At 31.4% G+C, this 17,658-nt stretch overlaps 1 protein-coding gene across 4 annotated transcripts in view; it reads right to left on the bottom strand.

Moving 5' to 3' along the window:
- Positions 1-17,658, bottom strand: part of PCLO (piccolo presynaptic cytomatrix protein) — a 623,741-nt gene that overhangs the window by 145,452 nt on the left and 460,631 nt on the right. For 3 of the 4 annotated variants that reach the window (XM_056799474.1, XM_056799475.1, XM_007504012.3), the window contains exons 15-17: positions 13,540-13,670; positions 8,663-8,689; positions 2,487-2,580 (exon numbers count right to left, since the gene is read on the bottom strand). In XM_056799474.1, coding sequence (XP_056655452.1) covers positions 2,487-2,580; positions 8,663-8,689; positions 13,540-13,670 — 252 coding nt within the window. The remainder of the gene's footprint in view (positions 1-2,486; positions 2,581-8,662; positions 8,690-13,539; positions 13,671-17,658) is intronic. The other variant, XM_007504016.3, reaches the window with a different exon arrangement.

The raw sequence follows: 17,658 nt of genomic DNA, 5'->3' as shown, positions 1-17,658 counted from the left end.
AACAAATTTAGATGTAGTACAAAAAAAAAATCACAAAAATAAGAAATGTATAATAAATAACCTTGTTATATTATCTAACCTAGTTTAGGAAGAATGTTGTATTCAATTTATGGATTTGTTTTTTCCCTGTGAACATTAAAAAAAGAGTAACAAAAAGACTCAAAGTTGGGAATTAAATTTTTTAATCAAAACATCATAGTTGAATTAACCTTCATTAAAAAATCAATAACATCTTTTTAAAATGTTATGTTTTCAAAATAGATAAAACTTACATATACATTTTTGTAGAAGGAATCTTTGTAGAACTTTTTTTTAATTTTTAAATATTTTTAAACATTTTTTGTATCATGGACTCTCTAGGGTGTCTGATGAAATCTATAGACCCTTTGTTAAATATTTCTAATGAATAAATACAACATTGAGAATTATAAAAGAAAACAATTACATTGAAAATGTTATAAAATATTTTTAAAAGTTTTCAAAAATCAAGTTAAAAGCTCCTGATACAACTGGAATTCTACATAGAGATGTTAAAATTACATGAACTTTGAATACTGATTATTACTGTCATAAATGAGCAAGCTTAAGCACCCACAACTACCCCTTTGAAAGTATAACTATTAATAAGTTAAGAGAGGAGGCTGATATTAAAGCAGAGCTGATTACATGTGATGAACTACTTTCAGTTTCTCCCTATAAAATGCTGCCAGTGTCTACTGATTAAAACATCTGTTCTTGATATATCACAGTTATTCTCTTACTGTTCTATTAATAGGGATTTTTTCCCTCTTATTTAAAGTCATACACTGTCATTTATTGTCTCATATTCATGTAAATTTTATGAAATGCAGACATCTCTATGTTAATAAACAGAAAATCCAAGCTAGGGGCAGAAAGCTATAACTTTGCAGACAGTCACTAGACTGGGCTGGTAACTAGGCTCATTCTCTAGTACACACTGCTATTTTTAAATTCATTTTACTTTCTGTGTATAGGCAACCCTAATACTATTGAAGAAAGACATGTGTTTCTGAAAAATACCTGAAGGGTAAAATTCTATATTGAATCTATTTTTTTCTTTTGAGTGCATTTTTAAAAATCAAATTCTGTCATCTTGTAAAGCATTTTAGCCTAAAGTTATAATAACAGTGGACCAAGCTATTGAGGTCAAAGAATTTTTATTCTCTTTTCACAGTGGTGAATGGGAATCCTTGGGTGTCTCCAGAGAGATTGCCACAGGCCTTTCTTGTGATGCTGCCTGACAAATTCCCATCTTTACTGCTTTTGCTAGAGGATCTCTACAATCAATCCCTTGGGCTACTTTCATCCATTGGCTTTCTTATTATGATTCTTTAATTTTATTTCATTTTTTTGTTTGCCTTCTCAGAAATATTATTTTTGCCAACTGGAGCAAGATGATGGCAAAAGAATTATGTTCTTGGATAATTTTGAGCATTAGTGTTGAAACAAATATAGTTCATCTATCCTATATGATTAAAGTAGGAGGTATTTCAACTAACTGCATTTCCTACATAGTGAATTTTAAGATACATATTATTCATTTAGAGTCCATGGACTTATTTCTTTAAAGTAATTCTATTTCATTTTTCTTTGTAATTCTATATATTCGATGTTATGCATTTAAAAACAACATGCTGAAGAAGGATCTAACAGGCTGCTAAAGTTGTCTAGGACACATTATTTTCAATGCTAATTTTTATTTTAATTTTAAGCATTTTAATGAAAAGATTTCAAAATGTATCATATTGTTCTTTGCCTTCTTAAATTGAAGATATGGATATGTTATTTCTTTGGCTAATAGTCTTCAACATGAAAAATCATTTTCATTTTCCTGAATACATTTTTTAGTCTTCTATGATTTGTGTCCTAATATAGATCATTAACTTAACTAAGAATCATTGTTTTCAGTGCTTCAGGGCTGAGACTTTATTTGTTACAGGCCTATATAACCATGATATATCAGAAGAAAGACTCAAGTCAAATCTTCTTGATTCTGGGGTCATCTCTCTCTTCCCTACTCTTTGTTTCTGCTTATATCAATTATTGTAATATTCTGTATTATAGACATACAGGATTATTGATATGTATTAGAGCTTTTTGGTAAGTATGTGAAATATTAATTCAGATTTTATTACTCTTCTTTTTAAGTCTATATATCTTTGCAAAAACCTTTTTAGGTAAATAGTATAAAAATTATTATCAGTTTTGGGAAATGAGGAAACTGAGGCACTGAGTGACTTACCCATTGTCACAAAGACAGTAAATAAAAAAAGACTAGACCTTTGTTCAAAAGGAATTCAGAACAATTAAACACTTAAACATTAAACATTAAAAACAATTAAACATTCTCAATAGACAGAATTTCTATTATTTTGAGCATTTGGACATCAACTACTTGGCTACCTAGCAATGACACTCACTATATGTTATGGAATATGAATCCTCCAAATATGAATCATACATACCTGTTCCATGGAGATATTTTTATAAATAACTGTCTGATTCCATTCTGGATTAAGACTTTTCTGAACATATTTAGTTCTCCTCTTATATTCAGCACTGAATCGAAAAGAAAGTAGACACTGAATGATATATCCAACATCATTGAATGAGAGTTAATTATGGGAACATGCAGTTTGCTCAAGATGATGACAATTGCACTTTAAAAAATTATTTGTACAGAGAACAAAAAAGTTAATCATGCCCACATATAATTCTTTTTCAAACTCATCTCTATTTTTCAATTTTAAAAATGCTATTCATTAAAAAATTCTAAATCTATTTTCTATTTCAATACATTCATTCAATACATTTTAGAGAACTTGTTTCATCCTCCTCCCTTTTTATTTATTAGCCATTAATTGTCTTCAGGGATTTATATATATAATATTTATATATATATATATATATATAAAATATAATTTTACAATTGATCAATTAAAAATAGTATAAGACCAGTAAATAAAATTTATGATGATATCAATATTCTCTTATGACTTGAAAAGCCAAATTCACATATATCTTTTTTCATGGGTTTTAATTTAATTATGAGAGATAATTAGTTTTGATGACAGGAGGGGCTATAGGAGAAAGATGTACATAACTTTAAACAATGATTCTTGGAAACCATTCAGTCTAAATCTTGTATGTCTTGTCAAGTACTATTGGTTTAGTTTATTTTTTTTTAATATTTTAGCATCACACTTTTATAGGAACACAAAATTTTAAGTCATGCTACTTAGTATCAAACTGTTTGTAAAGAACAACAGCTCAAATCTAACTCTTTTGTTAGAAGTAATGCTGTTTTTCATTTTATTCCTTTTATTTTTTAATTCTCTGCAACTATGTGGTGTACACATAGTAGGAATTAATGCCTATTTGTTGGACTGGATTGGAGTTGACTAAATTGAAATTTCTAAATGCAGCACTATTTTTAGTTGCTAAACAATCTGTAAAATAATATAATTTGGTAAAAATAACCCGGGATAATCACTTCATTAGATTATAAACTCCTTGCTGGTAGGAATTGTCTTTTGATTCTTTTTATAGCCTCAGTGCTTAAACAGTTCTTTGCCCATAGTAGGTTCTTAAATATTTTGACTGGCTCTTTCGTTTTAGAATAATTGACATCAACTTAACAGCAATTATTATTGTAACCTTTATATTTGATTTTTTTTAAATTATACAGAGGAAAGTGTTTATTATTTCAGTATGAATTAACAATAATGTTTTAAATTCACATTTTCATCAATGAATAATTTTTCAGCTGTTATCTCAAAGAAAAAACTATACTACCAGTTATAAAATTTTTAATTTGCTTTCAATTAAGCATTAAAGCAGAGATATCAAATAAGTATATGGATACATTTTGAGTATATATCATTATAGTTATATTTTGTTCATCAGTGATGCCAAAAACATTTAAAAGACAATCTGGTAGACTGAGCATTCACAAGAATTTTTTTAAATTTGTGGAAAAAGGGATATAATTTCACATATGATCTCATAGACTTCAATTTATACTAAATTCAGGCTAAGTGAATGTACATTTAAAGAAATACACTGTAATACTGTGTAATACATATTACATTACAGCTGAGTAGCATTGCTTTTCTCATCAGTTTAAACTCAAATGATTATATAACTATTATATCAATATCCACATAGCCAAATAAATCCCTGAGTTATCAAACAGTTTTCATTAAATTATAAATTAATTTTAATGTATTATTTTAATTTCAATCATGTCAATGAACAACTTCCTTTTTCTATTTTCTTTTCATGTACAACTGAGCATGTGAACTCAAAAATATTGTCTAGGATCATAACATTTTCCCCTTACGTCAGGTACATTTGTCTATGCCACTCTCACTAAAAGGCTGGAATCTATGGCTATTTAGATTATTACAGATAATTATGTGTAGATATAAATTCTCCTTAGGAAAGATTTAAGGAAGGGAACTGAAAATCTTTCTCTTGTCTATCTAGCTGCAAAAATGTTTTCCTCAAGAAAGATAATAGAGAAGAAATCCATCTCATTTTCTCCCCCACTACAAATCTTGAAGTGTTCTGCCTAAATATTAAACTTCTGGTTGTAAGATAAAAAAAAATAACCCTGCCAACTGATCATTTTAACTAAGCAAGTCCTCTTTTCATCATTTTTGAAAACATCATCATCAGCAAAAAAAAAAAAAAGCAATATTGGGTGGTTAATTAACAACCTACAAGAGAGTATGGGAAAGCAGGTGAAATAGAATTAATATTGATGAACCTAGATGGAAACTTTTTTGGTAATTTTTAATTTTTTAATTTTAATTAAAAATTTTTATTTTTAAAAGTCCATATTCAGGATACATTGTGGGAAAGAATTCTCATCAATATTTCTTTAAGCTTTAGTGCTATAATTTGAGCTTATTGTATCCTCATTCTCAGAAATCTTTTAATTGATTTGTTCTTACATTTAGGTGTGGTTATTGATATATCAAAACAGATCGTCTTCTTCATTTGGTTCTTCTCCTAATACAATATATATATATATATATATATATATATATATATATATATATATATATATATATATAAATGAAGACATTATGTGGGGATTTTTTCTTTTACTTTAGTACTGATTGAAATTAGTTCTCTTTTAGTATCAGTACTTTAAAAATTCATAAAAAACCTACATAGACTCAGAAATATTTTTATTAAGAAAAAAATAACCAGGAAGAGGAAACCCAGTGGAGAACAGATCAGTAAAATTCTAGTCAGCAAAATACAGGTTATACAGACTTCTACTCAAGGGCACAAAATTTGATCAATGTGAAAGAAAGCAGTATGATTTCATTTATATGTTTATTGACAACCTTCTGTCTTTAAAAAAAAATCTCTGAATTATCTAGATCTCAATTATTCAGGCAATGCATCATTCACACACTTTCCTTTCATTTTCCTCTCTCCTATTGTTTGACTTTTGAACAGTGCACCACTCATTATCACTGTCACCTCAGGATAGGAAGAAAAGTAAACACTAAAAAAAAATGAGCTAATCAGGTTTTCTGTTTGTCTGGTGGAAGTAAATTTGGTAAAAACTTAAAATAAGGAAGAACTAGAAATATTATAGATATTAGGATGGCACAATTATCAACCAAAATGAAGCTTTTAAATTTCTTATTGCATTACCCATTACCATAAGTAATTTAATAATAGCTTAAATGATTTAACACTGATAATCATAATAATAATAGTTAACATTTATATAGTACTTACTCTAAGCCAGGCACTGTGCTAAACTCTTTAAAATTATTATATCTTTAGGACTAACACTGTATCCACTATACCACCTAGATGCCCTGTAAAAATGGAGATTTGAACCCTAGACTTCAATGCCCAGAAGTTCTTGCTAACTCCCAGAATTCCCTCTAATCTCCCTGAGTGAGAGATCACAAATTATTATTTAAAGGGGCTCTCTGCCTACTTGATGCTCTCTCTCTGCTTCCGCTACTAGAAAACGCATCTCTCAAGATACAGAGCAAGTGGCTGTGAATGGCTTCTGTGACTAGGCACATGCTCTCTTATTTTGAATTTTCTTTATTTCTTAATCTTTAACAAACCTCTAAAAATATAATACTTTTAGAAGAGAAACTAATTTTAATCTTAACAGTCCCTAGATACATGATATACATTATGCAACATGCAATATGATGTAATAAAATACAATGTAACAATTTAATGTCATTGATATGATATAAATGATCAAACACAGCATAACATGACAAAACATGATATAACAAGTAATATAAAATATATAGTAAGCCTAACATAATATAACAATATAATACTCATGTAATGATTTTTAAATTTAAATTATTCTTCCCAATTAAGAAGCACTATTTGCTCTCTGTTCTACCTGCTTCCTTTCTAGAAAAAAGATAAACCAAAATCCTTTAACAAATATGAATACTTAAAATAATTTTTCATATTGTCCAAGCCCAAAAATGTGTATCTCATTCAGCATGTATATATGATGCTTTACTTCTGTGTGGTGGTTTTTAAATGATGTTATCTTTTAATCTTCATGGTTCTACTCACACCATGAAGGACAGTGAATGTAAATCTGCTATAGTACAATCTAAGGTTTTCTAATTCCAACTATTATTGTTTTTAACATAACCAGAGTAATTACTGAATTCTATAATGCTAAATTAAGAATTACTAACATTTTGATATGTTTGCTCTTACATACTCTAGAAAATAAGACCAGAAGGTTCTGAATAATGTGATTGATATTGTTTTTTCTTAGAGCAACACTATCTCTTTGAAACAGATTTGTTTTCATGTATACAGAGGAGAGATATGGAAAGGATTCTTGTGTGACACAGTCAGCCATAACAAGAAACCAACAACCCAGTCATATTTCCCTGCTTGTGATATTATGTTGCTATAATTAAATGGAATATTTCTGGGCAAATGAAGAGCTGGGGTGACTAATCTTATTCTTTGAAATATTTATTTGAATGTTTATTATTATTATTCTTGTAGTTTGTCAAGATTAGTAGAGATGCTATTAAAAAATACAAAAAGAAATGCTTTAGGAGGGTTGTTTTGAATAAAATTAAAATGGTTGTCATCCTACTTCTACTGATGGTACACATCCTTACCAAAACAGTACATTCAGTGTCATGGAATTAAGAGATTTCAATAAAAATTTAGATGGCAATATGTTGTGAGTTAGCCCTTTATGGAAGTGCAAAATGATCTTACTGTTTCTGCTATCCTTTTGCTAGGTAGCTGGATCAGTTTCTTCCAGAAATCCAGCTTCCTGTTGTTGACATATAAAAGATATGGCATACTCCCTTTCAGTTCACAGGAAGTTGGGAGGTATGGCAAAGATCTAATACCCTTAATGGAATAGCAAGGGGTCTATTGTGAGGGTGGTGCCATACTTAACGATGTATGCCAAAAACATACTGTTTAGAGAAAGTGAAGTGCAAATGGAAGTAAAAAAATACCTGAGATTAGGATTAGGGTTAAACCTAACAACAAAATTAGGAAGTTTATGGTTTTAAATGAATGCCAGTAAACACCACTATTACATCTGTGTCCCAAAGAGATTAAACAAATAGGGATGGATCTGTACAAAAATATTTATAGCTGCACTTTTTGTCATGGCAAAAAAATGGAAAATGTGGGGACATCCCTCGATTGGGGAATGGCTGAACAAACTGTGGTATATGATGGTGATGGAACACTATTGTGCTATAAGGAATGATGAAATGGTTGATTTCTATAAGAACTGGAAGGAAGGATCTATATGAACTCATGTGGAGTGAACTAAGTATAACCAGAAGAACATTATACACAGTAACATTGTGAGAAAATCAAATGTAATAGATTTTGCTACTAACAACAATGAAGTAATTCAGAAATTCTGAGGGGTTTTTGAGAAAGCATGCTTTCTACTGCTAGAGAAAGAACTATTGGAGTAGAAATGGAGAAAATACATATGATTTATCACTTGTTTATTTGTGTATATGATTTTGGGTTTTGATTATAGAAGATTTTTATAAAAATGAATAATATAGAAATAGGTTTTTGAGTGATAATACATATAAAGCCCAATGGAATTGCTTGCCAAATATGGGAGAGAGGAGGGAAGTGGAAAGGGAGACAACATAAATCATGTAATCTTGGAAAACATGTATAAATTTGTTTCTGGAATAAAAATTTAAAAAATTTAAATCATAATTGGAAATACTAGTTTTAATTTTTTCTGTGGATTTTTCTGTGCATTTTAGAACAAATCATGACTATTCACATTTAAATGGAATCTCATTGTTTGAATTATTTAATATTTTGAGTCATGTTTATGAAGATTTGCTTTTCATCCAGAAACATATAGAAGCTAATGCATGTTTTTATTGCTCTTATCAATCTTTAGATCATCAGAAATTTGATGAAACTCCTCCAATAGTATAGTAACATCTGGCATCTAAAGACAGATTAATAAGTGATCAGGCAATGGGAAGCAAGGTAACAATTAGAGGTGCAGTGATTTTTTATGCAATCGTGCATGCATGCATACACTAAATATACATAATTCCAAAGGTAGTTCAAACCATCACACTAAAAAAATAAGCCACTCTACCTTGCATTCTGGACAACCATGACTTGGCTGCATTGGTTCAACAAGGGACAGAAAAATGGGGAAGTTGGAAAAGAGCAGCAAGGGTTAAGAGAAGAGAAATGAGAGAGAAATATGTGAATAAACAGCAAAAATTACAGAGACAAGGAACCAGATACCAACATTAGATGCAAGAAGGAAATAACCTCCCCCACCTAAATCTAATTGATGTGATTTGGAACATACTTATGAATCATAATTTTCAGTTTAAAATATTGCTAATAGTTAGAACTAATGCTTCAGTCCGCCAAATACTCAGAGGCATTACCATTCTGCAAAATCCTGTAGCCCCTAGCATGGCTATATACTATCTAGCAAAATCTTATACTGATATATTTTTGTAATCTGTTTTCTATCTGAAGACTTTTCTCTCTCTACTACAGGTAGTGGTGATCCCCAGATTTTCTTCAATTGGCTGAAGATTTTAAAATGTACTAAGAAATGAAAACTAGTACTTTTGATTACCAATCGTCATGGTAGAAAATATCTAAAAGTGTCTTGCTTCACTAAACATGAAAATGCACGTTTTCTTCTGTTCAGCATTTTAATTATGAAACAACTTGCAATCCAATTGACAATTTTTTTAGAACATCCTATTTTTCTGTTGTTCCTTCCCCACCTCTGCACTCATTCCTTCATCCTTACTAGTCCCTAATATTTCAATTATCTTTCACAATTTTAAAAGCAAATATGAAGGGCTCATGTTTTGCCAACCTGAATCCTAGATGACTCTCAGCAATTCACATACGACTGAATAGAAAATAATTAAATTTTGCTGTCTGGGCCCACTACAAATTTATTTTATCTCATCCCAATTGAGCCTTCACTTTAGAATGGCAAATATTAAACTTATCCTCAACAGATTCACTATCATGTTATCCATAACCTTCTCAATTCACCCCTTCTTCTCATCCTTTCAGATAAAAACCTTACCTCTAATTTCATGGGAAAAATTATAGAGCAGTACCCTAGAAAATTTTCTCTACTTCTTCATTTTAATCATTCATATATCTGCTTCCCCCACAACTCTTCTCTCACTCTGGTCTTAGTTAAAGTGTTGTCCTACAATGGGGTAGGGAGCCACTCATGATGTCATCTCTTCTTTTCTTTCCATAGCAGATTGCCTCCATCATCATTGTGCCCTTCCTTTTTCTTCTTAATTATTTCCCTATCTAGTAGCTTTGGGGATTTTTTCCATACTTCCTGCAAACATGTCTATGTTTTCCTCATGTCATCTCCATCCTAAACAAACCTTCACTTAATTCTAACATCTATCATTCACCATGGGAAAGAAAGGAACGAAACGGACTTTAACTAAACATCTGTAGATAAAACATTGCAGTTAAATGCTTTACATGTATTATCTTATCTGATCTTTACAACAATCCTGAGATATAAGTGCTGTTGTTATTCCCATTTTATATAGTTGAGGAGTTAGAGATGAGGTTACTTAGCCAGGGTCATACTGCCAGTAAGTATCAACAGATAAAATAAGAACTCAGCTCTTCCTGATTTTAGACCCAGGGCTCTAAACTGCCTATGTATTGTGGTTGAAATTTCTTCCTTTTTTAGTTAATCCTGAAAAAGCCAGTTATGTTAGGTACCTCCACTTATTTCATTCTCTTCTATGCTCTATAATCTGGCTTCCAATCAATGTTCAATTTAAACTGTCCTCTTCGAAGGTATCAATGATTTATTGGTTGCTTTATATAACCATCTTTCCTTTCTCCCCATCCTTGCCATTTCTGTAGCAATTAGAACTGTTAATCACCTTGTGTATACTCTTTGGCTTCCCTGTTAGTGCTATCTTCTCCTTTTCCTCCTATCTGACATCTCTTTTTAGTCCCTTTTGCTGGTTCTTCATTCATGTCATATCTATTACCTGGACTATGGCCCTTTTTCTCTTTTTTTGTTCTATACTGACTTGGTGACATCATCAGTTCCATGGATTCAATTAAAATCTTTATGCTGATAATTCCCAGACCAATATCACTTGTTCTATTCCATCACCTATGTTACAATTGCATCCAATAAGTTTTTAACATCTTCATCTATATATTTCAAAGCCGTCATGAACTCATATACATTCAAAGCATAATTCATTGTCTCCCCTCCAGTCTCATCTCTCTTCTTAACTTCCCCATTACTTCTTAGGGCACCACCACAATACTCCCACTCACTCAGACCTATGACTTCAGAATCATCCTTCCGGCCCCACTAGCTATGTACTAAACAAGGAATTCACTGTCCAATCTTGATTCTACTTGCATGTATCGCATATATAGCACTCCATCTCTACCAACAAGCCATTCACTGTATGAATTCAAGCTCTTATCACCTTGTAACTAAAATATTGAAATAGCTTTATAACTGGTCTCCTTGCATCATATGTATTCCTACTCCAATCCATCCTCTACTAAATTGCCAAGATTATGAAAAACAAAACAAAACAGAGATTCAGTCATTTCACTACACAGTGAGCTCCAGTGGTTCTCTAAGACTTCCAAGATCAAATACAAAACTGTTCTTTGACATTAAAACCCTTCCCAACCTAGTCTCTATTATTTTAGTCTTTTTATACCTTACTTCCCTCTTTGGACTCTGTGACCCAGCTACACCTGCCTAGTTACTGTTTCTACAACATGACATGTCACTTTCAATCTTTATGCCTTTCCACTGGCTGCACCCATACCCAGATTGCAGTGTCCTCACAACTTTCTTTAGTTTCCCTGGTTTGCACAACACTTCAATTCAAATCTTACCTTTTGCAGGAGATCTTTCTTGATTCACTAGTAACTAGTACCTTTCTCTGTCAGTTTTATTTCTATCTACTCTGTATATGTGTGGTATGTTCCTAGAGATTTCTCTGTGGTTTCTCCATTAGCATTTAAGCTCCTTGAGGGAAGAGAATGTTTTTTTTTTATTTTCTTTGTATCCTAAGCATTTAGTATAGTTCTTAACAGATAATATATTTTAAATAATGTTTGTTTATTGTTTAGTAAAGGCTTGGATGAAACTGCTTTTCACATAAAGAAAACTCAGCCCATTCCATTCACATTAACTCCCAGTCTAACTTTCTAAGTTTCCATTTATTACATTAAATCATGGAGGACTTTAAAAAATATTTTAAACCATTTTTGTTTTTGTAAAACTCAATTCCAGAGGATAAAATTAGGGTGATTGAAAATAAAAATTTGACATTCTATAATAAATCACAGTATTAAAATGGTTTAAATATATTTTCTGATTTTATTCTTACTTTTGCCAGTTTCAATTATTATATTTAAGAAATTGAGGTTGAGGACGTTAAATAACTTGCACAGTCATTCAAATAAAAAGCCAAGATGGCACTATACTACACTCTTTTGATTATTAGGCCATCTTATTTTCATGATATTAAATTTAACATTTAATCAAAATTCTGTAGGATGCTGGGCTTGGGAGGTTTGTTTGTTTTGCTTTGTTTCTTTTCAGACTGGACTTTAGGCTTTTCTGATAAAAGGTATTGCCTGATGTCACACCCTCTCTCAAGGTTGATTGCCACCTGCTCTGCAATTTCCTTTCTCAAGAGAGTTGCCTGGGGATACTGAAAGATTAAATGACTTGTCTAGACTCCAGAGACAGCATAACTCAAAAGTCTTAAAGGTCTGGCTGACTTTGTTGCCATTTTCTCAGTCTCCTCTGCCATGCTACTTCCCATGTAGTTAAATCCTTATAATTCCTCTGATATAAATAGGGCAGAAAAGACCATAATGATACTCAGGCACCAAAATAGCTTCATAAAAGCCCTTTAAAATATGATTTATAGGCCAGAATATAATCCTTATCATGTGCCATTCAAACTTTAAGCATCTTCAATGAGTTCATACTTTTTACCAGTCAAAGGATAAATCATACTTGTTAAAGTGTTTCAAAAGGAATCTTTGTTATTTTCTTATCAAATTAGGATTATTAAACATAAATGTTTTTAAGAAACAACTCTGATAAATACTTAGTGATTAGTAATAAAATATACTATATATGCGAGTCCATTAAAATTAAATGAATTTATGTATTTTTCAAGCAGGTTTCAAAAGTCCAACAAAATTGAAAATTTGCACTAATTTTTAAGTTTTACTATGTTACCCTCAGCTTAACTGACACTTCCTCAATTCATATTAAAATACATTAAGCGTTTATCCTGGTTCATTTACTCATAGTGTAAAGTGAAATCATGGAGTTTTGAGAATTAATTACTAATTAATATAGGTTGTCTGCCAAATTGTAGTTAGAATGTGCCATGTGAAGATCAAAAAGTGAATTAAATTTTAGGAGAATTATTGGGAAGATAAGACTGTTAAGGTAAGAGTTGCTAAGAAGCTTCAAGGATAAAGCATCCAGCCTGGACACTCACTTTCTTGAATTCAAATCTGACCTTAAACCCTTGCTAGCTCTGTGATCCTGGAAAAGTCATCTGACTATTTAAGTTTCCTCATCTTTAAAAAGGAGTTATAGAAGGAAATGACAAAGCACTCCAGTATCTTTGAAGAGAAAATAAGTGATGCCCCAAAGATTCAAAAAAACAAATGAAAGATAACCATAAGACTGCTAATATTATCAGTATTTTTTTTAAATAGCAAACAATAGACATCAAATTGGAAAGGAACCAAAAGCCATCTAGTCCAAAGTTGTCATTTTAAAAGTAAGAAAACTGAGGCACAGGAAAGTTAATTGACTTGCCCAAGGTCACCCAGGCCACAGGCATCAGAGGCAAGATTTAAAACCAAGTTCTTAATGGGGAGCAACTTCTCTAATAAATTTGGTTAATAAAAATATTTACAATAAGGTTCTTTTTCACTTACCCTCTCCCAGGAAGAAGATACACCTTAACAAAAGGATCAGAATATCCATTGTTGTCTCTGGGCACAAGGTTTCTTGCTTGAAGAATGTGTATTATAAGGTTTCCAAGATGTTTGTCATAGTTGATTTGAAGCTATAATAAATATTGCAATGTTTGGTTAAGTTGGGGGTTTTGTCCACATACAAATAAAATTCCACATCCTCCAGGAAGTTCTCTTTTGATTCCTTCTAATCATAAAGTCCTTCTTATTATAGAGCCATCCCCCCCTTTTGCAAATAGTTGGTGCAAGGAATATAGTAGTGGGCCTAGAAAAAGGAGGACTCTTCTTCCTGAGTTTAACTGGCCTTCAACAGTGACTACCTGTGTGACTCTGGGCAAATTGCTTAAACCAGTTTGCCTAAATTTCTTTATCTGTAAAATGAGCTGGAGAAGAAATGTGAAACCTCTCTAGCATCTTTGCCAAGAAAACCCCTCATGGGTTGTTGCAAAATCAGTACACTAATACATTGCTGGTGGAGTTGTGAACTGATCCAACAATTCTGGAAGGAAATTTGGAACTATGCCCAAAGGGAGATAAAAGACTGTCTGCCTTTTGATCTAGCCATACCACTGCTGGGTTTGTACTCCAAAGAGATAATAAGGAAAAAAGCCTTGCACAAGAATATTCATAGCTGCGCTCTTTGTGGTGGCAAAATATTGGAAAATAAGGGGATGCCCTTCAGTTGGGGAATGGCTGAACAAATTGTGGTATATGTTGATGATGGAATACTATTGTGCTCAAAAGATTAATGAATTCCAGAATTTGATACAGAGTGAAAGGAGCAGAACATTGTACACAGAAAATAAAACATTGTGGTACAATCAAATGTAATGGACTTCTTTACTAGAAGCAATGTAGTGATCCAGGAAAATCCCAAGAGACCTCAGAGAAAGAACTCTGTCCACTTTGAGAGAAAGAACTGTGGGGATAGAAACGCAGAAGAAAAACAACTGCTTGATCACATGATTCGATGCATACATGATTGGGGATTTTGGCTTTAGATAATCATTCTATTGCCAATATTAATAATATGGAAATATATTTTGAAAAATTATACATGTATGACCCAGTAAAATTACTTGTCAGCTTCAGGAGGGGGTAGGAGAGGAGTGGGAAAGAATATGAATCATGTAACCATGGAAAAATATAACTAATGAATTAATTAAAAAATAAACACCTTTTGAAATTGTGAAGAGTTGGGCAGGACTGAAACTAATGAACAATAACAATGTCTTCAATGTGTAGAATTTTGTATTATCATTATGTGTATTGGAAGGCATCAAGGGAGTTCAGTAGATTGAGCACTAGTTTTAGAATCAGGATTGATCTGAGTTCAAATTTGACCTCGTCATTCTTAGCTGCATGATTCTGTGAAATTCATTTAGCCTTTGTCAACCTCATTTAAGAGTCCCATTAAACCATGAGGATCTTGAGAGCATGTACTCTGTGAGTATATGTGTATGTGTGTGTGTGTGTTTCTTTGTATCTCCAATGCTTAACATAGTGCTCAACCTGTATATAAAGGATCTAATAAGTGCTTGTTCACTTAGTTCCCTCATATTCCAAATGAGGATAATTGTAACTATAGAACCTATTTCATAGTTTTCTCATGAAAATGAATTCAATAATATATATGAAATTTTTAAAAGCTTTATATTATTGTCATTGTTATTATTCTCCTCATATAAATTCATTGAGGATAAAAATCAGACATCTAAATTTGCATCTCATTCCCAGATCCCAAACCCAGTACCTATCACAATAGATCTCAAATAAATGCTTGTCCCAAAATTTGTTGAATTTTCCCAGAAAAATAATGTCCAAATCATTGCAGCTATACTTGCTATCATTTAATTAAAATGAATAGTAACTTGTAAAGAAAATGATTTAATTTTTATTTAATATTGAAATATCTAATCTTATTCCTAGTCCTTACTAAAGGTAACACTTCACATCTAGATGCCATTTTGAGAGTTTAAATAGTTGTCTGATAATCACAAGTATTAAAGCTTTCGTTTTTCAGATGAGGAAAATAAAGACTCAAGGAGTATAACTGGCTGTTCCTAGGTTATACATCCAGTAAATGGAAGAATCAAATGTTCTTTCAGCTATACACTTCTTTCTCATTCTCCATTAACTTCAAAGGAAGATGGAAAGGGCAGGCTTGTTAGAATATGTTTCTGAAGGAGAAAAGTTTACAAGAATATTGCTTCCATTTTAAAGGAAGTCTTTGGTGTTTAGAACAATGTCTAATTCTTTGAATACTTATGGGCTCCTCATGACTAGAATATACAATTAATATCTTTGTCAGAACCAGTAAATTGCTTTTTACTCAATTTGATTAGCCAGGGGTATTGACATAGATACTATTTAGAGACAGATACTTCAGGCTAAGAAGATAAGTATGGTGAAAAAGGCATGCAGTTAATGAATTTCTACATGTTATACTAAGTCTCTGATGGTAATCCTACAGCTCTTCTCTCATTTCATAGTTTTCTACAGAACAAGAGCTCGGGTAAAATAATCTGTTAAAGTCATTTTAATCTTGGAAACTAGAATAAAGGTATTGCGACACTTATAATTGATGGTCTGGATGTTACTTTGGCTCTATCTGCATAATGCTTAACACATTGAAAAATGAGAACAATTAAGTGAACATGCAAAATGACAACCAGGTCATTAAAAAGAAAAATAATCGCCTCTGATGTCTGATGTATTGAATGATTGCTTTGGCGTCATATAAATATAACTCTCTTTTTTTTGAGCATTTTCTGCCAATTAAGAAAAAAACACCCTACAATTTTAAACAAATAAACATATCACAAAATTATACAAGGAATTTTACTATGTGAGCAATCAATAGGCTATTAGATTGTCTACATTACTCTTTCAGATTGACTATTGTCATTGATCACTGATCAATTGTGTTAAATTGAGTGGTGCTTTAGAATTATGTGTGGTAAAATATCGAATTCATTTTTGTTCTTACCTTAAACTATGTCTGAATGAGTTTTACAATGATTTCTGGAATAGATTATTAAAGGCAGAGTGGTTAGCACTTAAAGTGACCATGTATACAAGTAGCCAACATTGTATATTTAGGACCTAGTTATGCCAGATCCAGCCAATTTTTAAAAAAAATTACTTGACTGTAGATGAGGAGACATAATTTATGTAGAATAATAGATAGTTAGCAAAATATTTTACAAATGGTCAAATGGTAGTCATGTGAATAAGGTGGAGAGAAATGTACTGTATAATAAAGTGGGTTCCAGACTGAATGACTGACCAGACACAAGGAATATTAATATATGGATTAATATCAGATTGGAGGGAAATCTGACCTATTGAATACTTTATAAGTATGTCTTGATAATTTGGCTTCCTTCTGTTCTATTTTATCATTAACACTTGGATAAAGATATGGTTGGTAACATGGGCTACAATGTCAAAAATGATTATTAAAATGTATATTCACATAAAACAACAAAAATAAAATAAAAAATAATTGATATACTTAATAGAGTTATAGATAATATTCAAGTTGAAGGGAAAGCTAACATATGGGACAAAGAAACTAGGATCAAATATGTAATAATGAAAATCTTAATGTATAAGTTTAAAGTTAATGGAATCCTATATTAATAGCTGGAAGAAAAAAAATCAAAATAAGTTATAAAAAAGTAAATCAAGACATAGAGATGTTCAGTCAATTGCTTGAGGTCACACAAATCTTAATTGTACAATAGTGGCAATGTCCAGATTGCAGGTTTTATGGAACAGACCTGTTCCTGGACAAAGGGTTGAATGAATCAATAGAGGTATCTGTCCAATGAAAGAGATAATGGAGTCTTAGATTGTATTAAGAGAATATTAATGTTGTCACCAAAGCAAGAGACATGATATTCAGATTCTCGTCTTCTTTGGTCAAAGAGACTATTTGTATTGTTTAGCACGAATTTTGAAGGGGATGTTTGTAAGGAACAATGTAGCTAAAGACCAGGATAAGAAAGGGAGTTAAAATTATTCTACACATGGCTTAAGTGAAGGAATTTAGTATTTTTTAATCTAAAGAAGAAA

This window comes from Monodelphis domestica, chromosome 5 (genome assembly GCF_027887165.1).
Source record: "Monodelphis domestica isolate mMonDom1 chromosome 5, mMonDom1.pri, whole genome shotgun sequence".
Lineage (NCBI taxonomy): Eukaryota > Metazoa > Chordata > Mammalia > Didelphimorphia > Didelphidae > Monodelphis > Monodelphis domestica.
The sequence above is the reverse complement of the archived record's forward strand: the minus strand, read 5'-3'. Positions and strand labels throughout refer to the sequence as shown.